The sequence below is a fragment of the Arvicanthis niloticus genome, chromosome 6, assembly GCF_011762505.2.
Source record: "Arvicanthis niloticus isolate mArvNil1 chromosome 6, mArvNil1.pat.X, whole genome shotgun sequence".
Lineage (NCBI taxonomy): Eukaryota > Metazoa > Chordata > Mammalia > Rodentia > Muridae > Arvicanthis > Arvicanthis niloticus.
The window spans coordinates 62,397,885-62,420,706 of NC_047663.1; the positions used below are offsets into that span (position 1 = coordinate 62,397,885).

The window sequence follows — 22,822 nt, forward strand, 5'->3', positions numbered from 1 at the left end:
CCCAGGGACCTTCAGTCAAGACTTCCTTCTCACCTTCTTGAACAGAGGCAGCACTATGCCTGGTACGAGGCTTGCAGAATGTGGATGTCTTCGCAGGGGAGGTGGCCACGTTCTCCTGTGAGGTATCTCGTGCAGGTGGGCCGGAGGCCCGTTGGTGGCTGGATGGCACCCTGCTTCAGAACAGCCCTGAGAGTGCCATCGCTGTGCGAGAGGGCACTGTTCACTCCCTCACGCTCTCAGGCCTGGGGGTGGCTGACTCGGGCATCATCACCTTCCGCTCAGGGCCCCTGGTCTCCACAGCCAAATTATTGGTCAAAGGTATTGGCCAGTGGGGACCTCCCCATGCTGGTGCTTCTGCTCTTGCTGTCCCCGCATGCCTCCTGCAGAGTTCTGGGGAATTGAGGAGTGTCAGGTACTGACCCCAAGGACCATAGACTAGGCATTGCTCTGTGCCCAACATGTACCCAGGACAACCCCATGTGGGCAGAGGATGAGCTTCCACTCACTTTTTGAGTGGGAAGTTTAGTCTCCACGAATTGTTTAGTTGAAGACTGGCCTGCACGTTTGCTTGTGTGGGACCCACACACACTGGCCTTGTTTACCATCCTATTAACTAGACATCCCAGCCAGAAAGGGCGGTGTGGGGGGTGGTGCTTCCTGGGCTCCTGATGGAGAAACCATTGCTTCTGGTTCTGGTTTGTCCCTGTGCACACCCGCTTTTCTTCCTGTGGGAACTCTTCTAGGGAAGAGTTGGCTGGGCAGGGAGGGTAGAAGGCTGCCAGGGACTCCAAACAGCCCATCTGAATCTTTCATCCAGTGCCTTTGCCTAAGGCCTTGTAGAACCAGATCCAGGATGAGTAGCCATTGGCTGAGTAGGATGTCAACAGGTGGGGATGGGACCCAAGGGTATCAGCAAGCATCTTTACATTCTTGGAGAGGGGCAAGATGTGCTACAGCTTCAGATTGCCAGGATCTGGGGTCCAGGTGTGTTTAAGATGGGACCTGGGTGTTCACCTTGGGCTTAGAGGGGCCCAGCCTGGACAGTCCGCCTGACTGTCATCTGCTATGGGCAGAATGAGGTGTGTCTGGTGTATAGGGCTCTTGGGCAGCCATGATGTGTCCCCTTCCTGGCCACATGCCAGACACCTGTCGCTAAGCCATTGCCCACCAAAACTCCATGCTTGCAGCAGCTGAAGCCACTAACACAGACAGCAGAAGGCGGGTGGGCCATGGTGGCACTGTCCCAGGGGCTGATGCATGTCTGGCATGTTGGCCGACAGATCCCACAGTGGAGGTGGTGAGTGCCATGCAGGACCTGGTGGTGGAGGAGGGTGGCTCAGCCGAGCTCCTCTGCCAGTACTCACGGCCCGTGCAGGCCACGTGGAAGATGAACGAGCGGGAGGTGTGCGCGGATGGGCACCGTGTCATCATAGAGCAGGACTGGACCGTAGCCAGGCTGACCCTCAGGCCAGCCCTGCCCTGTGACAGTGGCATCTATTCTTGTGAGGCTGCGGGCACTCGAGTTGTGGCACTGCTCCAAGTGCAAGGTGAGGCCACCTGGCAGGCAGGCTTGATATAATCATGGTAGAAAGGCAAGCAATGGCTGCAGCCTTGCAATGCAGGTGACCTATACACTGAGAACATCTGTATGGGTGGTGACACAGAGCTATATCTAGGTTAGGGCACAGTCTCATGAGCTTGTGGCTTTTATGAAAAAGTGGCTAATATAACTGGCCAGAGGGGAGGGGTATGAACTTGGGAGGTCTCCAGTCGATACAAATTTGAGGAAAGCATCCCAGGCATCAGGACAGGTCTAGCAGTGCTTGTTAGGGACTTAAAGAAAGGGTGTGGCCCACATCTTGAAGCTGCAGGCACCATTGTGGGAAAGAACACCGCTCTGCATCTCCAGAGAGCTTGAGTCTGGGTTTGAGAGGTTCTGGTTTGTGAACACCTATGTGGTTTTTCATCTGTGAGACTCAGGATGCCCCTCTGCTATGTGGAGCCCAATGCTAATGTGATGGGATGGGTGGGCTGGATGACCTCATCTCCTCCAGTGGACCCTGAATGCCACCCTCCATCGTGGCTGCTGGGGTCCTGTTCTGTTTGGCTCTTTATATTTTTGCGGGTGTGGTTCTTGTAAGAGACAGCTGGAGGCACAAACTCCTAAGCCCTGCTTTCTCCGCAGCCAAGAACACAGTGGTGCGTGGCCTGGAGAATGTGGATGCATTGGAGGGCGGAGAAGCTCTGTTCGAGTGCCAGCTGTCCCAGCCTGAAGTGGCTGCCCACACCTGGCTGCTGGATGATGAGCCGGTGCACACGTCAGAGAATGTGGAGGTGGTCTACTTTGAGAATGGACTGCGGCACCTGCTTCTGCTCAAAAACCTGAAGCCACAGGACAGCTGCCGAGTGACCTTCCTGGCAGGGGATGTGGTCACATCTGCATTCCTCACTGTGAGAGGTACCAAGCTGAGGGAGGGTGCAGTTGGGTAAATGGGATGAGACTCTTCTACCAGAGACTGAGCTGTGAATAGAGGTGTTAGTGAAGGGGGCTGTATAAAAAGCTGTCCTCTGAGATCCCTCACCAAAGCCCGTGCAGGAAGGGGAGTATGTTGGATTTGAGTTCTTCCCACCTCCCAAACTGTGCTGTTAGCCCAGTGGAATTCAATAGAATGGAAGGACTGGTGTCTGGGATGAGAGCCACATGTGAAAGAGTCATTTCCAGAGTGATGTTCAGTTGACAGCTGGGAATTGACACTCTTCAGGGGTGGGGACCCCAGTGAGAAGAGTGATGTCTCTAGGATCCCTTCCAACAAAGGCTCTACCTGGCTGGGGAGTGGGTGTCTCTAGGCCCTTCCCATAGGTGGCTGGATCTCCTTGGTCTACAGGGATTTAGAGACAGAGGGCTGGGGTGTGGGACAGGAAATGGAAAGACAAAGGATGTGTCTAAGGGACCTTCCTGAAATCTCTCAGGGCTTCCCCTTGGAGGCCCTGGAGGCCATCAGAGCGGTGACAGTGGGACCTGTGGATGAGGGTTGTTGACCTCTTAGACTTCCCAACATGAGGCCTTCCTGGTCTAGGAGAATTAGGTGAACTGTCAGTCTGAGGCACCTCCAACTTGAGGCTGGGCTGAAGGAGGCTTTGTAAGGGCCAGGGGCCTTGCACTCCTTTTCTGGAGCACGCTCACCCTCTGCAAATGCTCATGTGCAAATACTCCCCACAGGCTGGCGCTTAGAGGTCCTAGAGCCCCCACAAGATGCATCTGTGAAAGCTGGTATGCAGGTCTGCTTCACTTGCATACTAAGTGAGGCAGTGCCTGTGGGTGAAGCTACTTGGTACATCAACGGGGCTGCCATACATCCTGATGACACTGACTGGACGGTCACGGCAGATGGCAGCCACCATGCCTTGACACTGAGCAACGCCCAGCCCCAACACGCAGGAGAGGTCACATTTGCAGCACGTGATGCCGTGGCCTCCGCACGCCTCTCTGTGTTGGGTGAGTGGTCGCCAGAGATCCCTTCCCTATAGTTTGAGTCTGAGGCACACCCAACCCCCACCTCCCCAACCCCTAAACCACTTTGCCTCAGATGGGTGACCATCAAGAGCTGGATTCTGTGCCGTTCCATTAGACCCTCAGAGCCTGTGACAGTGTCTCTTGCGGGTCCAATAGGGTGACTGACTTGAGACGCCCATGCTTATCCTTGAGCACTCCCTGAGGCCAGAGTCCCTTGATATCTTACCCTGTCCCCTTCTTCTTTGTCTAGTGTAGGTCTAAGCCTAGCTCTTGCGGGGGAAGGGCCAAGAGGAAGGAGGTCTTCCAGTCCCAATGGCTGCCCTTAGTGGCGAATGCCAAGATGCACAAACACCAACCCATGGAGGCTTCAGGAGCATCCCTTGCTTCCCAAAACAGTCTGCACCACTGGGTTCAGGGTCCTACAGAACTCGTAAAGGAGTCTACCCCAAAGTGTATGCTGTGTCTAGTACTGGACCCCAGAAACTGCTGGAAGCACGGCAGGCCCCAGTGTGTGTGCTAATCTATCCTCTTCCACGCAGCTCTCCCCGATCCCCCTGAAGATGCTGAAGTAGTGGGTCGTAGTGACCGTTCTGTGACCCTGTCCTGGGTGGCTCCCCTGAGTGATGGAGGTGGTGGTCTATGTGGTTATCGTGTGGAGATGAAGGAGGCATCCACAGGCCAGTGGCAGCTGTGCCATGAGTTGGTACCTGGCCCAGAGTGTGTGGTGGATGGCCTGGTCCCTGGGAAGACCTACCGCTTCCGAGTGGCAGCTGTGGGCCCAGCAGGTGCTGGGGAGCCTGTACATCTGCCCCAGATGGTCAAGATAGGTAAGTTACTGCTTTCAGTTCAGGAGAGTGCTCAGCTGTGCAAGATGGAGGGAGGGAGCCTTATAGGGTGGAACAGTGACCCTGGCTGATGTGATCTATCCTCTGTGGACACTGTTCTTCAGCAGAGCCAATGGAACCTAAACCAGCCCCAGCCCCAGCCCCAGCCCCAGCCCCAGCCCCAGCCCCAGCCCCAGCCCCAGCCCCAGCCCCAGCCCCAGCCCCAGCCCCAGCCCCAGCCCCAGCCCCAGCCCCAGCCCCAGCCCCAGCCCCAGCCCCAGCCCCAGCCCCAGCCCCAGCCCCAGCCCCAGCCCCAGCCCCAGCCCCAGCCCCAGCCCCAGCCCCAGCCCCAGCCCCAGCCCCAGCCCCAGCCCCAGCCCCAGCCCCAGCCCCAGCCCCAGCCCCAGCCCCAGCCCCAGCCCCAGCCCCAGCCCCAGCCCCAGCCCCAGCCCCAGCCCCAGCCCCAGCCCCAGCCCCAGCCCCAGCCCCAGCCCCAGCCCCAGCCCCAGCCCCAGCCCCAGCCCCAGCCCCAGCCCCAGCCCCAGCCCCAGCCCCAGCCCCAGCCCCAGCCCCAGCCCCAGCCCCAGCCCCAGCCCCAGCCCCAGCCCCAGCCCCAGCAACACGGCAGGCAGTGGTTGGTGAAGATGTGTGTCTGGAGTTGGAAGTGGCAGCTGATGCTGGCGAGGTCGTCTGGCACAAAGGAACAGAACGCATCCAGCCCAGCGGGCACTTTGAGGTCCTCTCTCAGGGTCGGCGGCAGATGCTGGTGATCAAGGGCTTTAGGACTGAAGACCAAGGGGAGTACCACTGTGGTCCCATCCAGGGCCTGCCCTCCTCAGGAGCTGCCGCTTTCAATGGTGCGTCCGGGCTCTGGAGCTTGATGCTCTCCGAGTGGGGAAGGGTTGATTTGGCCTTTCTTTTTGATGTGTCCTGGAGACAAAGCTGAGACTTCCCTTTCCATAACTCCATGTGACATGCAGAGAAACCAAGGCTTGGCCAGATGAAGCAGGTCTCATGTGACTGGATTATTCTGCAGGGCAGCTTCCTATCCCTGAGTAGAGTTGGTGGTAGATTTCTTAAGTTCTGGCCCCCTGCCCACAAGACTTTAAAGGCCTTTTCTGAAGCTACTTCTACTTGGAGCATGGCCCCCTCTCAGTGTACTCTGCATTCTAAGGCGTTCCCACACGCCACACACCATCAGCTCTGTGACCCACCCCACTTGAGCATCACCCTATGCACTCTAGCTTGTTCCCACTATGACCCTCCCTTGCTCTTAGTCCTCTCCTGCCCCCTGTGCCTGAGGTCCTACCTATACTAAGTCTCTCACCCCTCACCCTTGTTCTCTCAATTGTTCCGAGTCCGTCCCTTAACTCAGCCCTCCTGATGGAAGCCCTCTGTGTTCTGGGTACCTCCTCTACCCACTGCACTCTGAACTACACGCTTCGCTAGGGTCTCCTCCTCTTGCCTTCTGAGCCTGGCCTAGTGTAAACATATTGTCTTGGTGTAGTGCTAATGTCCCTGTGAACCTGGGCTCCTATACCAGCAGCAAGGCTGAACAGGTAGAAAGAGGTTTAATTTTAGTTTTCCTGTTCTGGTTGAGTTACTGTAGGCCCCTTGCAGAAGGTAGACTGAGGAAAAAAAAATGGGGATAAGGATCTGAGGTTTTAAGCATCTCAGAGTAGATAAAGGTACCTGGCTCATGATGAAGAACAGAGGTCCAGACACCCACAGCCAGGTCATACCCCTGTCAGCAACATAGGTAGGCTTGGGCTTGTGGCTCTGTCTCTAACCTCACCCAGTGACTATTCTGTTGCCCTCCTCAGTGGTCATGACCTCAGGCTCTGGGGATGAGGTCCCCGCACAGCCTAGCCTCCCTCCTGAGGCAGCCCAGGAGGGTGACCTGCATCTGCTTTGGGAGGCCCTTGCCCGGAAGCGCCGCATGAGTCGGGAGCCCACGCTGGACTCCATCAGTGAGCTGCCCGAGGAAGATAGCCGTGTGCAGCATTTGCGGCAGGAAGCAGAAGAGACAGCTCCTGACCTCTCCGAGGGCTACTCTACAGCTGATGAACTAGCACGCACAGGAGAGGCTGACCTCTCACACACCAGCTCAGACGATGAGTCTCGGGCTGGCACCCCTTCCCTAGTTACCTACCTCAAGAAGGCCGGGGGTCCTGGGATCTCACCCTTGGCCAGCAAGGTGAGCCTCTTAGTTGGTCTGCAAGAGGTCTCAGGTCTTCACCACCCCTTTTTGTGCCCATCTCTAATCCCATAACTTACCCATCCATTCATCACCAACGCCATCTACCCACAGTGCATAATCTTTGCATCTTCTCATCCATCCATGCATCTGCCATCCACTCCTCCACCTAGCTTTGCATCTATCCGTCTACTCATTATCTGCTCACCGTCATTCCTTCCACCTGTATATCAGTCTGTCCACTCATCCAAGCATCTTTCTATACCCCCGTCGATCCGTTTGCCCATTTGTCCGTTATTTGCAGTTCATCCGTTCATCTGCCCACCATCCATCACTCATCCCTTGAACTGTTGGACCACTTATCTATCAACCTAACCCCACCCACCCATCCACTAATCTATAATCTATACCTCCTGTACTTATTTTTCCTGTTTATCTATTTGTCGTGCTGTCTATTTGCCCGGTCATCCATCTATCCATTATTCACCATCCTCCATCTGGCTGTCCCTCCCTTCGCTCAGATATGTGTGCACGGTCCCCCATTCCATTCGCCATCCACCTGCTAGTTATTCTTGTATTTGCTCACCTGCTCATTTTTCTGCTGACTTGTGTACCCACCCATCCACCCAACTATCCTCCCATCCGTCCATCAACAGCCACCCTCCCACCACCCATCCAACCACACCACCACCTGCCTGCCTATTTTTCTTGCGTTTTCCATACACCCACTCACACACCTACTAAACAGTTACAAGAGGTGAGCATGGTCTTTGTGATATTCCCCACAAAGTTGTTGGTCCTCCTCTGGGTCAACATATACTTTGATTTCTAGGAAGAGCATTTGCTTTGCAGAGCAGTAGTAGCAGGGCTTCAGCAAGCACCTAGGCAACCACTAAGCTGGAGGCAGATGGTGTGCTGGGGTGGTACTGGCCCTGGGGTGCTCTTGGTCTTCATTTCCCTGTCTTGCTCTGACTTTACATCCTATGTCCATAGCATGAGCCCCAGGTAGTCATGTCTGTGAAGCCACAAAGACAGCAGGAGCCAGTAGTGCCCACATGCCCACTGCCGGGAGACTTGAGTGCAGCAGATTTGAAGGATCCATCCCTGGACAAGGCAGCTGTGAAGATCCAGGCTGCCTTTAAGGGCTACAAAGTGCGGAAGGAGATGAAGCAACAGGAAGGGCCTGTGTTCTCGAGAACATTTGGGGACACAGAGGCACAGGTTGGGGATGTGCTGCGGCTGGAGTGTGTGGTGGCCACCAAGGGTGATATTCGGGCTTGCTGGTTGAAGGATGGCATCGAGTTAACAGATGGGCGCCATTACCACATAGACCAGCTCAAGGATGGTACCTGCTCTCTGCTGGTCACTGGCCTGGGCCCCGCTGACTCTGGCCGTTACACCTGTCAGGTGAGCACCAAGTTTGGACATGTGAGCCACAGTGCCTGTGTGGTGGTCAGTGGGACAGAGAGTGAGGCTGAGAGCTCCTCCGGGGGCGAGCTGGATGATGCCTTCCGCCGGGCAGCAAGACGCCTGCACCGTCTCTTCCGCACCAAGAGCCCAGCTGAGCTTTCAGAAGAGGAAATCTTCCTCAGTGCTGATGAAGGCCCCGTGGAGCCAGAGGAGCCTGCAGACTGGCAAACATACCGAGAGGATGAAAACTTTGTGTGCATCCGTTTTGAGTCACTTGCAGAGGCCCGCCGGGCAGTCACCTGCTTCCGTGACATGTTTGCCACCATGGGCATCGAGGTGGAGATCAGCCTAGGGGAACAGGGACCCCGGGGAGTGGAGATGCGTATTGGCAAGGTGGCCCCCACTGTCACCCCTGCAGTGCCGCTTGCAAAGACACCTGGCCTGCAGACTTCAGATGCTGGTGAGTCTGTGGGCTGCAGCGGCCTGGGGTGGGGGAGCTTGGCCTGGATTAGAGGAGAGAAGGAGATAGAGGCTGACTGAGGAAGAAGAGAGCTCTGGCTAGTTGTCTCCCAGCTTACGGGGGTGGCAAAGCCCTGACTTTGAGGTTAAATAGTTGAATTTGAACCTCAGTTCTGACTTTTGCTAGCAGTACATGTTGAAGTCCATTCTTTAAGATAGTTTCCATGTCAGTTACTGAAAGTAAGACAACTTCAGTGTGCACTGTCTCTCCTGGGACACCAAGATGTCTCTCCTGGGCTACCAGGAGGTTATAATGAATGACCTTCAGTGCTGTGTCTTGAGACTTCTCCCCAGGTTGGGGCACCTGGGGTCTAAAGCCCCACTAAAGTTCCATCCTGCACATTCTCTTCTGCCTGCCTTTTCCAGTGATCCACTTCTCAGTCTCATGGTAGTTGGGAACCAAGAACAAATTTTTTAGAGACCGAGGAAGGGAGAGAAGCTCAGGGTGTCTAATTGTGGAGTTTGGGAAATCCCTTATAGGAAAGGATGCTGTTTCACACTGCCCTCTGGTGGCGACTTGCATGTATGTAGTATCTGGGTATGATGAACACACCCATGACTGACTCTCAGCACCCTCTATCTACCTGTGTCAGCCCCAGTGTTCCTGACTGAGCTGCAGAACCAAGACGTGCAGGATGGATACCCCATGAGCTTTGACTGCGTGGTAACAGGCCAGCCTGTGCCCAGTGTGCGCTGGTTCAAGGATGGGAAGTTGCTAGAAGAAGATGACCACTACATGATCAACGAGGACCAACAGGGGGGTCACCAGCTCATCATCACAGCCGTGGTGCCAGCAGACATGGGAGTCTACCGCTGCCTGGCGGAGAACAGCATGGGCGTCTCCTCCACCAAGGCTGAGCTTCGTGTGGAATGTGAGTGCTGGACTGAGCTGAGTGTCTAGGGTGGCTTGGACGTGGTCTGATCACCTCCTAAAGACCCAACTCCTAATGCACACACATGTGTGTGAATGTGTGCCATGGCACTTGTATGGCTGTCGGAGGACAATTTATGAGAGTTGGTTCTCCCCTTCAACCAATTGGGTTCCAGGAATTGAACTCAGGTCACTAGGCTTGGGAACAAGCACCTTAACCCACTGAACCATCTGGCCAGCCCAAGATTAACATGTTAAAATGCGTGTTTCTGGGGCATGGACATTCTGTGTGTAACACCAAAGCAGTAGGGAAATCTACTCCTTCTTACTATGTCCTGTACAGAAAGTCCCCAGCAGGTGGTTTGAGGCCAATGTCTCTTTAACCCCTCATGGTATTGTAAGATGGAACTGGAAGGTTCTGCATGTGCCGTTGTAATTGATGAAGACCACAAATTGTTTGACAGCTATAGATCACTGGACCCAAGAGGCTTGCAGTTAGTTTTAGCCTAGAAGTGTGGGCCCAGTCACGGGCTGGGACAGGGCAGATGCATGAAGCTGGTGCCCTTCTCCATGTTGAGTGCAGGTAGCTTGCCTCGAGACAGGATGGTCAGAGCCTCCTAGAGATAAGGTGTTCCTGGTGCACGTGTGTTTTAGACCTTGACCCAGAGTCACCCTTCCTTCTCCAGTGACCAGCACAGACTATGACACTGCTGCTGATGCTACTGAGACCTCATCCTACTTCAGCGCCCAGGGATACCTGTCCAGGTAGGGTCTCTCAGAGATGGAACAGTCCAGTGGCTGACTCTCCCAGGGCCTCTGAAGAGGCAATCTTGCTGTCTGGGGGTGGGGGTCAGGGCGTTTGGATTGACAAGCCAAATCTTGGAGACTTCCATCAGGCTATGACTCTGTTTCCTCTGTCCTTCAGTTTGGGGAATGTCACTATCCCTTCATGTCTGACCTCACCTCGGTGGCCCTCCTGCCTTGAGCCTTCTTACTTATATGGGTGTCCCCTTGTTTGTCCTTCCTGCCAGCCGGGAGCAAGAGGGAACGGAGTCAGATGAGGGGCAGCTTCCCCAGGTGCTAGAGGAACTGAAAGACCTCCAAGTGGCCCCTGGCACACGCCTGGCCAAGTTCCAGCTGAAGGTGAAAGGTGAGGAGCTGGTGAGAATTGGCACTGTCCCACAGAACAGAAGTCACATCCTACCAGCCACAGTTGGGATGGGATCCCAGCCAGCAGTGTTTGGATCATCATGTGTGTGTCCTGTCCCTTTGGTCTCTGAGGGACCTCTGCTCTGGGTCTTCCATTATCACTGGGAGATGGTCTCGGGATGACCACGTGCCTTTGTTTACCTCAGGCTATCCAGCCCCCAAACTGTATTGGTTCAAAGATGGCCAGCCCCTGACCACATCTGACCACATCCACATGACTGACAAAAAGACCCTGCACACCCTGGAGATTGTCTCTGTCACCCGGGAGGACAGCGGCCAGTATGCAGCCTACATCAGCAATGCTGTGGGTGCTGCCTATTCATCAGCCCGGCTGCTGGTCCGAGGTGGGTGTCCTGAAGGACTAAGCAGAGGTGAGCTGCAAGCCCCATCAGCCTTAGGGCCTGGGCTCTGCAGTCATTGCTCCAGTGAGCAGAGACTCAGATGGCTAGAACTCAGCCCTGCAGGGAACAGGTGACCATGGTGGCCTGGAGGCCCCTTCTTCCTGAACATGGAAAGTGCATTCCAAACTTGCATCAAATCTATCTTGTTGTGAGTGGCTGTGCTTCCTGTGGTCTCTTTTGCCAGAGCTTGGGTGATGTGGCTCCTAAGTTGCTGGGCTGTGCACATGCCCATGCATTTGGGTGTAGATAAAGGCCACAGGTCCGGGGAGGCTGCGGGTAACAAGGAGGGGTAGCAGTATGTCATCCATCAGGTCCATGTGGCCTGTGGCCATCCTCATGCTAAGTGGTGAGCTCCATAGCTCTCCAGCTGAGGTTTCAAGAGGTTTGGGTATCTTTGCTCTGGGAGTGGGGCTCCCAGGACCAGCGCAGCACCATGCATGGGGTTAGGGGTCAGAGCACCTATGAGTGCTGAGAGTCTGACTGTGTTTCCAGGTCCCGGTGAACCAGAAGAGAAGCCAGCATCAGGTGAGATAGCCCCAGATGGGCACAAGAGGGTAGTAGACCATGGACAGAAAGCCAGAGTGGACAGAAGTGTGAACAGCCAGTGGACATAGGTCTCAGGGGATCCTCTGAGTTTAGGACACCAGAGGTGGGTTGGGGGGTTGTTTTTGGTTTTGGTCAGGGAATCCCTATGTGTTGGCTGTGTCTTTCCAGATGTTCATGAGAGGCTGGTGCCACCCCGAATCCTGGAGAAGTTCACCCCCAAGAAAGTGAAGAGGGGCTCCAGCATCACCTTTTCAGTGAAGGTGGAAGGTGAGGTAACTCAGACAGGATGACAGCTACCCACCATGCTCTGTCCCTGTGGGACGGCCTGGCTCCTGGGGGGGGTTCTGTCTCTATCAGGGATGGACTCACTACCCTCTGTCCCTCAGGACACCCGGCTCCCAGTGTGCATTGGCTCAAGGAGGAGGCAGAGAAGGGAGTGCTGTGGATTGGCCCCGATACCCCTGGCTACACCATGGCCAGCTCTTCCAAGCAGCATAGCCTGGTCCTGCTGGACGTAGGCCGACAGCACCAGGGCACCTACACATGCATTGCCACCAACGCCGCTGGCCAGGCTCTCTGCTCTGCTAGTCTGCACATCTCCGGCTGTGAGTGAAGGGTCAGGGATAGGCAGGATCATGTCCATGGGAGGGGCACCAGAACTGGACAGTGTACAGACTCGGGTTTTTGAGGGGTGGGCATGTTGACCTTCAACATCTGTACTGGGACCAGACTTCTCTTCCACCTCCCATTCTCTCATCAGCCTCCCGTACCCCAGCATCTCAGGTCTCATGGTGCAGGAGAGTTTGGTGTGGCGTTTCAGAGTCTTTCAGGTCTAGCACTCATATCCACTCTGTACAGGGGATCTCCAGGGTGCACTGAGCTCTCTGTTCCAGAGCCTTGCCCAGCCTTCTGTGGGCTGGCACTCTGAGGGTAGACTCATGTTCTTGGTTACCATGGTCAGGAGTGAGGCAGGACCATTTGAGAATGGTACATGTTTAGGGTTCAGAGAATACAGTTCAGATTCCTAGGCAGCTTAAATGTCCTGAGGATATCTGGACCTGGAATTACAAACTTCAGGGTCCAAGAATTCACACTGATGGCTCTCCACTCTCTTGACAGTGGCCAAAGAGGAAGAGCAGGAGAGAGTGAAGGAGGCCCTCATTTCCTCCTTCCTGCAAGGGTGAGTGAGTCTCTCTGAAGGCCCTAGGGCCAAGATCACAGACCAGGCCTAGGAACCTGGAACAGCACAACCATGCTGTTGGCCCAGACCAGCCTGTCTAGCAGTATAGACCAGCTGCGGTTTTCACAGGCTTTGTACCTGGGCTCACCCCTTTCCTCCCATGCCGTAGTTTCTCCAGTGCAGAATGAGGGTTTCTCAGGATCCCTCTGGTGTGGAGATGATGACTGGGGTCCTAGACAATTGCCTCCAGACCCTTTTCCTGTCAGGAGCCTCTGCTCAAGGGTGGGAGGTGGTAGGTGGAAGGTGGTGACTCCTACCTCAGGCCTCTCAGGATGCCCCTGTTTCCACAGGACAAGCCAAGCTGTCTCAGCCCAGATGTCAGAATCCGCAGGTTTTGCTGATCTTGTCGGGCAGAGGAAAGGTACAGGCAGGGTGGGCACACCTTGAGCCCCTCACCCCAAGCCAGGCCAGGTGAAAAAGAAGTTGCCTGGCAACAGTGCTGGGTTAGGGGTCCTCACACTCTTATGCTCAGCTTCGGTTGGAGTCAGAGCCATTTATGACCTCAGTGGATCTGGGAACCTGTGGGATCCCGAGGGAAGCCTAGCCTAGACTCAGAGCTCACACCAAGTGGGCTGTGGATGCCAGCAAGCCTGACATCAAGAGCAGAGGTGGCATGAACCATTTTCCAGGTCCTCCACAGCCTGATAACCAAGGTCTGACCCCTATGCAGCTCTGTCCTCTTTTTCACCCCCTACCCCACAGCTATGATGGCCACCTGCTGCTGGCATGTCCACTGTCCACAAGCTACCTGCTGTTCAACTGAGCCTACTGTGCCCATATCATAACCCAAATCCTGACTGTGCCATCCACTCCCCAGTTGGCTGCTGTCCCTTGACTGACCATGGGTACCCTGTTGATCCTTAGTCACCTGCACTGTTCCTCAGCTGCATCTACTGTGTCCCCTCTGTCCATGCTTGCTTTTCCTTGTTCTTGGGCCCATTGGCTCAGACCACAGCAAGCCTACTATGACTTCATATGGCTAGCCTCACCATCCTGGCTCTAGAGGCTGCTCTCCTCCAACCCCACACCATAAGAAGCCTGATCTTGTGCGTCTGCCATCCCTTAGGGCCAAAAGTGGGCCTGTGGTGTAGGGAATATTCAGTAGACACCTGGGGAAGAATGGCTGATTGAGAGTCACTTTTATCACCCCAGGTGAGTCCATGGTGGCTGAGGAGGCCCACAGTCACCTGTCCCTTGCTGAGGTGGGCACAGAAGAGTTCCTGCAGAAACTCACCTCGCAGATCACTGAGATGGTATCGGCCAAGATCTCACAGGGTGAGGCGCTTGTGTGTGTCTCAAGAGGATGCTGGGGCCATGTGCTCTTGAGCAGGGGCAGAGGCTCTCTTGTCTCCAAGGTCTGGAAACTGTCTGGATATTGGGGGGACATTACAACCCTTGTGCCCATCCAGCCAAACTCCAGGTGCCTGGAGGTGACAGTGATGAGGAGTCCAAGACACCATCTGCTTCTCCTCGGCATGGCCGGTCACGTCCTTCCTCCAGTGTTCAAGAGTCCTCCTCAGAGTCAGAGGATGGGGACTCCCGTGGTGAGGTAGGTGGGCCAGGACCCGGAGGGAACATGATGGGGGAGGGGGCTCCTGGGAGACGATATAGAGATGAGAGGTGCAGGGGAGGGTCCCAGGGAGGTCTTGGAAAGTGAGCGTGTCACTGGGCATCAGATGGGCTCCTGGCTTTAGGGAAGCTGGGTCTGCTTTCTGTTCCCAAAACACACGGGAGATAGGAACTGGTGAGGAGCCAGGTCCATTTCCCAGGCCTCCTCTCTCCTCCTTTCACCCGCCCTTCCTTTCCTCCTCCTCTACCATCTCCATCTGGTGTAGCAGGCATCCTCTTAGGTTCCAGGTGGTGGGAGAGTAGTATAGATATTCCTGACTAGAGTCCTTGAGGGTGTGGTGCTTTCTTTTGGGGGAAGCCAAGGGAGAATATCCATATTCCTGACACTTGCGTGGGATTGGGAGCCAGTACCTGCACTGAATGTCCCCCAAGACTTCTGTCCTGTATTCTGGAACTTGACAGACTTGGCTGATACCCAGGGCTCTGGGAGGCTTCCCCCTTCCCTGGTGGCTGCTGGGGGTCCCTGACAGGCCTAGCTGGCAACTCTATCCTCCCCACCCCCAACTCATTTCATCTCTCTACCCAATCAGATCTTTGACATCTACGTGGTCACAGCTGACTATCTGCCTCTGGGGGCTGAGCAGGATGCCATCATTCTGAGAGAAGGCCAGTATGTGGAGGTCCTTGATTCGGCCCATCCCCTGCGCTGGCTTGTACGCACCAAGCCCACCAAATCCAGCCCTTCCAGGCAGGGCTGGGTGTCACCTGCCTACCTGGACAAGAGACTCAAGGTACTTGGCTGGGAGATTCACGGGAGAGGGTCTTCAGGTCACCAACCTAGAGGACTCTGGTATTGTTGTCATCATTAGGAGGATAGGAGCCCCCGGCCTCCACAGGGGCAAAGCCAGAGCTCAGACTACCTCTAACTGACACCTGTTTCTCACCAGCTATCTCCTGAGTGGGGGCCCACTGAGGCCCCCGAGTTCCCTGGCGAGGCTGTGTCTGAGGATGAGTATAGAACGAGGCTGAGGTGAGTCTCTGGTAGAGCTTTCCCTGGCTGGCCCACTGCTCACAGGGACCTGTTGCCTGCCCCCTTTCAGGGTCCAAATGGAATTCTGACCTGCTGCTTTTATGGAAGCTGTGACTGTATCAGGGATAGGTGGAGACAGAGAAGAGTCAGCACTGGTTTAATGCTGATTCCTGCAGCTGTCCTCACATGGGCTATGCCAGCTTACTTCCCTGGTTGGGGTTGGGGGGCAAATATGCAGAGAATGGCTCCCTCCCCAGGCACTCCTCATCCCCTCTCTAAGTTGACAGTGGGCTTCATGAAGAAGCAGTATCCAAATTTAGCAGCTGAGGGGGATGGGGGGCTATAAGAGAATAAGCCGCCCCGTGATGATGCATGGCCACCGAGTCCTTGAATACTCCCTAATGGCTTCTCCTTCTGCCAGCTCTGTCATCCAGGAGTTGCTGAGTTCAGAGCAGGCTTTTGTGGGTGAGCTGCAGTTCTTGGAGAGCCACCACATGAAGCACCTGGACCGATCTCCCCGTGTACCCGCAGCTGTGGCCAGCCAGAAGACAGTCATCTTTCGTAATGTGCAGGACATCAGCCATTTCCACAGCAGGTGGGAGGGTGGGGCTACGTGTGAATGAACATGTGAATATGAGCACCTACTTGCAGGTCAGGCCTCATGGAGGGTGGGCAGGAACTGAGGAGGGAACAGCCTGTGCTAATATGTCACAAGGCAGAACTTCCCTTACTGGGTACCTTATGCAGGGTAAATCCTGCAGTATGCCTGCCCCCGAGTAGTGTGTACATAGCCCATATGCATGTAGACTCTCATATGTAGACATACACATGCATGTGCATAGCTGCCACACTGTGCATGCCCATGTTCTTGTATGTGAATATTTGTACACACCCGTGCAAACTCATACTAACATGCCTGCTCAAGGATACGCAGAACATTTCACATCCTGTACTTGTACATACCTCGTGACATGCATACCAACACGTGCACATAATTGCACATTTCTATGCATGTACACTGTCACCCAGGCATACAAGTACATATGAATATACACATGTACACACTTGTACCAATGTAGTGTGCACATTTGTGCATGCATGCCACAAATGTGCACACTACATTGCACATATACAATGTCTGCACACATATGTGTCCACATCTGTGCATGTTTATGTGTATATGCATGCATGCTATTAGAACTAGAAAACCTGCATAAGTATGCGCCCACACACGAATGCTTTTGTACATGTGCACACATAATGTCCATACTCATGCATGGGCAGATGGGCACACAAGCACGCACTTCTTGCACACATGACTCAACATACTCTCCTTCCCGTGGAGCTCGGTCCCTGATTAGGACCCTGGCCTTCTTGAGGAGAGGGCCTGGAGCTGGTTGACGGTGGGAGGTGCTGACACTGTCCCCTTTGTGGCAGCTTCTTGAAGGAGCTGCAGGGCTGCGGCACCGACGATGATGTGGCCATGTGCTTCATCAAGAACCAGGAGGCCTTTGAGAAATACCTGGAGTTCCTGGTGGGCCGCGTGCAAGCTGAATCAGTGGTTGTCAGCACCCCAGTCCAGGAGTTCTACAAGGTGCTTCCTGTCTGTCTCGAGCCCACCTGTCCTGCTTGCTCCCAGGCCCTAGTTCTTGCTGAATGCTCTCTAAGGTGTAGGTCCACCAGTCTATGTGGCCAGTCCAAGTTCACCTTTCTCAGCCCACATCACTGCATATGCACTGCCTTCCTGTGCCGTGGCTTAGTGGGAAATGCAATAGACATTCCCATAGCTCTCAGTACTCCTCAACTGTTAGTTAAGCTGCCCAAGCCCTATGCCACCGCCAGTGACAGGGTGACCCAGTGTCAGTCAGCGCAGGGCTGTGCAGCAGCGCTCTTGATACCATCCTTTAGCTCTCAGGGGACATAGCCATGCTTGGGGTGTGGAGTGGTTCAGAGCTGTGGAGTCTGTGACACTCCTGGGGCCTAGCCTCCAGATCAAGGTGACCCTAACCATCAAGGGACCATGCGTTCATGCACAAAACCAATTATTTGGTTTCTACAGAAATATGCAGAAGAGACACTGTCAGCCAAGGACCCCACACAGCCACCCCCACCTCCTCTTCAGCACTACCTGGAGCAGCCAGTGGAGCGGGTGCAGAAGTACCAGGCCTTGCTGAAGGTGACATGTTCCAGCCTCATCTGTGCAGGCTGCACCTGTTGGGGAGAGAGGGGATTCCTGGGTTCAGATCATTCTGTGGATCCATGACGCTTGGTCCTTTACCTCAGGAGCTAATCCGCAACAAGGCCCGCAACCGTCAGAACTGTGCGCTGCTGGAGCAGGCCTATGCTGTGGTGTCTGCCCTGCCTCAGCGTGCCGAGAACAAGCTACACGTTTCTCTCATGGAGAACTACCCAGGAACCCTGGAGGCCCTGGGAGAACCTATTCGCCAGGTGGGCTGTTGGGTATCTGGTGTGTGTGTGTGTGTGTGTGTGTGTGTGTGTGTGTGTGTGTGTGACACTGTATGAGGCTTTTGGAGGTGTTGGCATGTGGATGACTGTATGGCTTTGACAGGGAACTGGATACATGACTATCAGTGGAGCCTACATCCATGGGGGAGGCATGGCTAACTAGAGCTCATTCATACTTCTAGGGCCACTTTATAGTGTGGGAGGGGGCTCCAGGGGCCCGGATGCCTTGGAAGGGCCACAACCGGCATGTCTTCCTCTTCCGAAACCACCTGGTGATCTGCAAGCCCCGGAGAGACTCTCGAACTGACACCTTCAGCTATGTGTTTCGGAACATGATGAAGGTCTGTATGTGCAGGGGCTGACGAGGGCTCTGTAGGAGCAGTGGACGTGCAGTGGGCGGAGGCCTATTTGCCTCTCAAGCATCAGGGTGGGTACTGGTGGCCAGTCCCTGGGTCACTGTTACAGGGTAGCCTATGTATGTCCTGCCTGGGTCCCACATCATCTGAGAGTGGTCACATTCTCCTCACAGCTGAGTAGCATCGACCTGAATGACCAGGTAGAGGGGGATGACCGTGCCTTCGAGGTGTGGCATGAGCGGGAAGATTCTGTGCGCAAGTACCTGCTACAGGCACGGACCGTCATCATCAAAAACTCATGGGTGAAGGAAATTTGTGGCATCCAGCAGCGCCTTGCCCAGCCTGTATGGCGTGAGTGTCCTTTTGTGGGCCGTAGTGGTCACGGCAGGATGGGGACATGATCTTTTTACTCTAGTTGTCTGATTGGGCTGCAACCTGGCTGTTGGGACCCTGAGTCTCAGGTAGTTGGATGGCACTGCCTTGGCCCTTGTGTTCTGGGTGTGAGAGGGGGCTTTTTGAGGGGAGGAGAAAAGGGCTCCACTCTCTCCTCTGTCGGCTCTCAGTTGGATATAATAACTACATCCTCATGGGGAAATCCAGGTAGAGTATCAGGTTACTCCTGACCAGGGAGAGGACACTTAGGGGCATGATGGGAAGATCCTATACAGTGACCCGAAGCTCAGGACATCCGTCTGGATTCTGCAAGGTATCAGGGAATCTTGCACCCTGGATCAGCTTCCTCAATCAGAACAGAATCATCCAAACCATATGGGTTTTAAAAAATTAATTAGTTAACTTTTGGTGGTGTATGCATGCATGTACACATGTATGATTACATGTGTGTGTTGTTATGTGGGCCTGTGCACATGTGCTGGAGAGAGAGGAGGACATCAGGTGTCCTGTTCAGTCACTCACTCTGCCTATTTCTTTGAGACAGGATTTCTCACTGAACCCAGAGCTTACTATTTGAGGGGTTGGCCTGCCAGTGAGCTCTTGTGATCTGCCTTTGTCTGCCTCTACAGTGTTAGTGACACAAGCACATGAGGCTATGACCCCATGTGGATGATAGATAAGGATTCAAACTCAGGTCATCATGCTTGTATAGCAAATGCTTTTACCTACAGAGGAATCTCCCCAAACTCCTCCTTTTCTACCGTGGTCCCCAGCCCTTCCTACTGTGCATCCAACTCGCCCTACTCGCCTCTGATTCTAAGTTCAGACCTCAGATGCATTGTTGAACATGATGTATTAGTATCGGGTGGGGGAACCTGTCAGGGTATATACAATTAAGACTGTAGGCCTAACCTGCTACACACATAACATTGGGGTCCTCCTTGTGTATCCTCAGGTCCCCCTGAGTTTGAAGAGGAACTAGCTGACTGCACAGCCGAGCTGGGTGAAACGGTCAAGCTAGCATGCCGAGTGACTGGCACACCTAAGCCTATTGTCAGCTGGTACAAAGGTATGCCTCAGGGATAAGGATGGCCAGCCTTACTGTGGGGTGTTGGCTTGGCAACACGGATGAATCTCTGAAGGATATGGGATCTAGCCAGTGGTCCATGAGGGGCAGGAGACAGGAGGATCTGATGAAGAGCATGATGTAGGGTAGGGGACAGGTGGGGGATGAGTAAACCAAAAGCTAGGTAGTACTGTGGCCACTCAGAGGACTAGTGGAATTGGGCAGTGACAAAAAGCAGGACAGCCCTCTGAGATAACAGGCCTGAAAGTTTCTGCATGGTTGAGAGGCAGACACGAGGGCCTGGGTAAGCAATAGCCATGAGGCCGAGGAGCAGCTCTGGTCAATATGTCATAAGGCACAACAAGCAGTCTCATGGAGAAGTAGAGCTATGAGGAGGGAGGTGGGCTGCGGACAGTGCAGGGATTGAGGGCCATGGTGCACATGCCTCGCCCAGCTGTGACAGACTGAATGTCAAAGGTGCAAGTGTCCAACCGATTTTACTGCCGACACTGCCTGCAAATTTGGGTTCCCTGGAACCTGTATTCCTGTTATCAACTGTGGGTTGAGACGTCCCCAAGAGCACTCATGATTCTGATGCCAAGTTTGGGAACCCCCCAGAGTCCTTTCATTTCTGACACCAGCTTCAGGATCCAAGTCCCAGGAGCCTCTTCCAGTTTAATCATTCACTCCATGGACTCATGGAAATTCAGCGGAATGGTTCCATTTAAGATTGTGTTTTACTGCAGCAGAAGGGGCTAGCCTGAAGTCAGCTGAGCAGAGTCCATGAGTCGCCACATGTAAGCTTCGATTTATCCCTTCCAGTGGAGTTCTGGGGCCAGCTCTCTTGGCTCCCAGCATCAGTGCATGATGCAGAGAGGAGCAGCGTTGGTAGCAAGGATGGTCAGCCAAACTTTCCAGTTCAGGGTATTAACTGGATCTGGACCAGTAGCCATGCTGGACTTCTCACCTCGCCAACCTCAGTCTGAAGTCGCATTGCCACAGCCAAAGGACAGAATGCCCACCACGGACACTATTGATGTGAAGTGCTTTTGTGACCTAGAGCTTATAGCATGGCTTACGCTATGTGTCATTGGCATTAGTGATTCCACGGGTCCTCTGACATCCAGAATCTGGATAGATGAGGAATAGTGAGCAGCTTGAAATAGAGACCCTTAGTAAGTAACGATGAGGATAGCTGACAGCTTGACAGTAACCAAGAGCACCTAGAGCCAGTTCTGAGGCTGAAAATGTGACTCCATGCCCACTTACCTAGTTGTGGACCACCCCATCACAGATCACACACACATTGCACATACTTGTATGTGCACAGCACACATATGTAACATGAACTTTATACCGGTGCATACTGAAACATGCCATATGCATGAATATAACACAGAGGTATACACTAGACATACATATATGCATGGATACACACTAGCTTGTGTATACACACAGAGAGATACATATGCATTTGCACGTGTATACTACAGGCACTACTTGGCTCGTGTTGGCCACAAGGCCACATTCACTGATCAGAAGCAGTATGCTAAGAAGAATGACTGGTTTCTTGGGCCCATCTGCCACAGTAGGGGTGTGGATACCCCACACGATGCAGCCATACTCTCTGTAGATTTGAGAGCATCTCTCAATAACTTTCTGTCTAGTGTGTAGCATAGCTGGGGGTCTAGCTGGGGGTGGGTCCCAATGGTGTGGTGGCTCCATTCAAGAGTCCTGGTGCTCTGGTGAGGTGTCCTCAGTTTATCAGGTGTTCATCTTTATTTGATCCATGCTTTGTGGCTCCTGTGACCTGTCTTTAGTTGTTTACATGGCAGAGCAAACAGCTGGAGCAGTAAGAATATAACGGCCTTAACTAAGGCAGTAACAGGAGCAAAGCTCTAAGAGCGGCCTTGAACTCCACCCACTGAACAGAGAGCCACATCTCCACCCAGCTGCAAAGTTTTGAGTGCTGCTGGCTTCCTGCTTATCTGGACAGCGAGTGATCCATGGATCCAGACCCACGGGGACCAATGCAGTTTGACATTGGGGTAGAACGAGTGGGGCAGAGCACCCCACTCTGGGAGGGTAGCCACCTGTTCAAGTTGGGAATCAAAGTTGGGAAATAATCTCTTTCATTTTAAGAGGAAGGCTGGATATGCACTGCTTGTCCTGGAGTCCAAACTGGCTCATCATAGAAGAGACATATCTGAATTGAGCACCTGGTTTCCACCAGAGCTCCACACATGCAAAGAATTGATTTTCAAGAGCAATGTGTCTAGTGGCCATGTTGGAAAGTGGTCAGATCCAAGCCCCAAGCTGTGCTTTCTGTACCAGAGACTTCAGCTGGCAGAAGGATGACTCTCAGAAACTTAAAGCTTGCCCAGGACCATGCAAAAGCCTGCTAACATTAGAGCGTCCACTTGCTGTTGCTCTGTACTAGCGTCTGCAGTCTTTAGAAAGGAGAGATTTCCTTTGATATTAGGGTTTGGAGGCTGAAAGTCCTAAAGCCCAGCGTCACCTTGTGAGGCTTCTGTTGGCTGGCTGCAATGCTGTGTGGCAGCAGCCATCGTGGTGGATGGAAGGAGCAATCATGGGAGACAGGAAGCAAGAGGGGCTCTGGCTGGGTCTGCTCTCAGAATCACTCTCGAAAAATGGAGTTACTCCTAGAAACCAGCATCAACCACCCTCCTCAGTGGCCTAATTCACTTCACCCCTGAGCCCTCCACCTAAGAGGTTTTGCCACCTCAGTATAATCAACACTGGAGACCAAGGTTCCACCACAGAAACCTCCAAGGGACCCACCCCGAAACCATAGCAGAGCTCAAAGAAGTTCTCCCTGTGGGGAGTTCTGAAAATCCACTGCAAGATGTAGGCTTCTGGGAATCCGTAAGGTCAACTCCAAACTGGCTTGGACCACAGAGAAGACATAGGTAGAACACACACTGTCCTCAGGGTCCAGGAGGCCTATAAGGTGTTGGTTCTCCTGTGGAAGTCAGAGGATCCAAAGGACAAAGATTTGTTATTGTGACTGCTGATGTAGTTCTGAGGCACTCCATGCTGGGAACAGAACAGAACATTGAATCTTATAGGTCTCTCAGCCTGCCCTGCTGGTGGAGCTCAGTTCAGCCTGGCTATTTGAGACAGATGCTTCTAACTTACCAACCAGAAAAGCACTGATCCAGCAGAAATAGACTGTCAAAGATCTGTGAAA

General features: G+C 53.9%; 1 protein-coding gene across 1 annotated transcript in view; it reads left to right on the top strand.

Annotated features, from left to right (window-relative positions):
- Positions 1-22,822, top strand: part of Obscn (obscurin, cytoskeletal calmodulin and titin-interacting RhoGEF) — a 135,943-nt gene that overhangs the window by 84,989 nt on the left and 28,132 nt on the right. The window contains exons 60-85 of the mRNA XM_076937701.1: positions 2,186-2,458; positions 3,221-3,496; positions 4,054-4,341; positions 4,908-5,195; positions 6,162-6,535; positions 7,529-8,405; positions 9,058-9,336; positions 10,022-10,100; positions 10,367-10,485; positions 10,691-10,888; positions 11,438-11,470; positions 11,660-11,758; positions 11,878-12,096; positions 12,611-12,671; positions 13,022-13,092; positions 13,884-14,006; positions 14,141-14,280; positions 14,891-15,091; positions 15,248-15,330; positions 15,752-15,925; positions 16,768-16,924; positions 17,390-17,506; positions 17,614-17,778; positions 17,979-18,137; positions 18,326-18,503; positions 19,501-19,614. Coding sequence (XP_076793816.1) covers positions 2,186-2,458; positions 3,221-3,496; positions 4,054-4,341; positions 4,908-5,195; positions 6,162-6,535; positions 7,529-8,405; positions 9,058-9,336; positions 10,022-10,100; positions 10,367-10,485; positions 10,691-10,888; positions 11,438-11,470; positions 11,660-11,758; positions 11,878-12,096; positions 12,611-12,671; positions 13,022-13,092; positions 13,884-14,006; positions 14,141-14,280; positions 14,891-15,091; positions 15,248-15,330; positions 15,752-15,925; positions 16,768-16,924; positions 17,390-17,506; positions 17,614-17,778; positions 17,979-18,137; positions 18,326-18,503; positions 19,501-19,614 — 5,145 coding nt within the window. The remainder of the gene's footprint in view (positions 1-2,185; positions 2,459-3,220; positions 3,497-4,053; positions 4,342-4,907; positions 5,196-6,161; positions 6,536-7,528; positions 8,406-9,057; positions 9,337-10,021; positions 10,101-10,366; positions 10,486-10,690; positions 10,889-11,437; positions 11,471-11,659; positions 11,759-11,877; positions 12,097-12,610; positions 12,672-13,021; positions 13,093-13,883; positions 14,007-14,140; positions 14,281-14,890; positions 15,092-15,247; positions 15,331-15,751; positions 15,926-16,767; positions 16,925-17,389; positions 17,507-17,613; positions 17,779-17,978; positions 18,138-18,325; positions 18,504-19,500; positions 19,615-22,822) is intronic.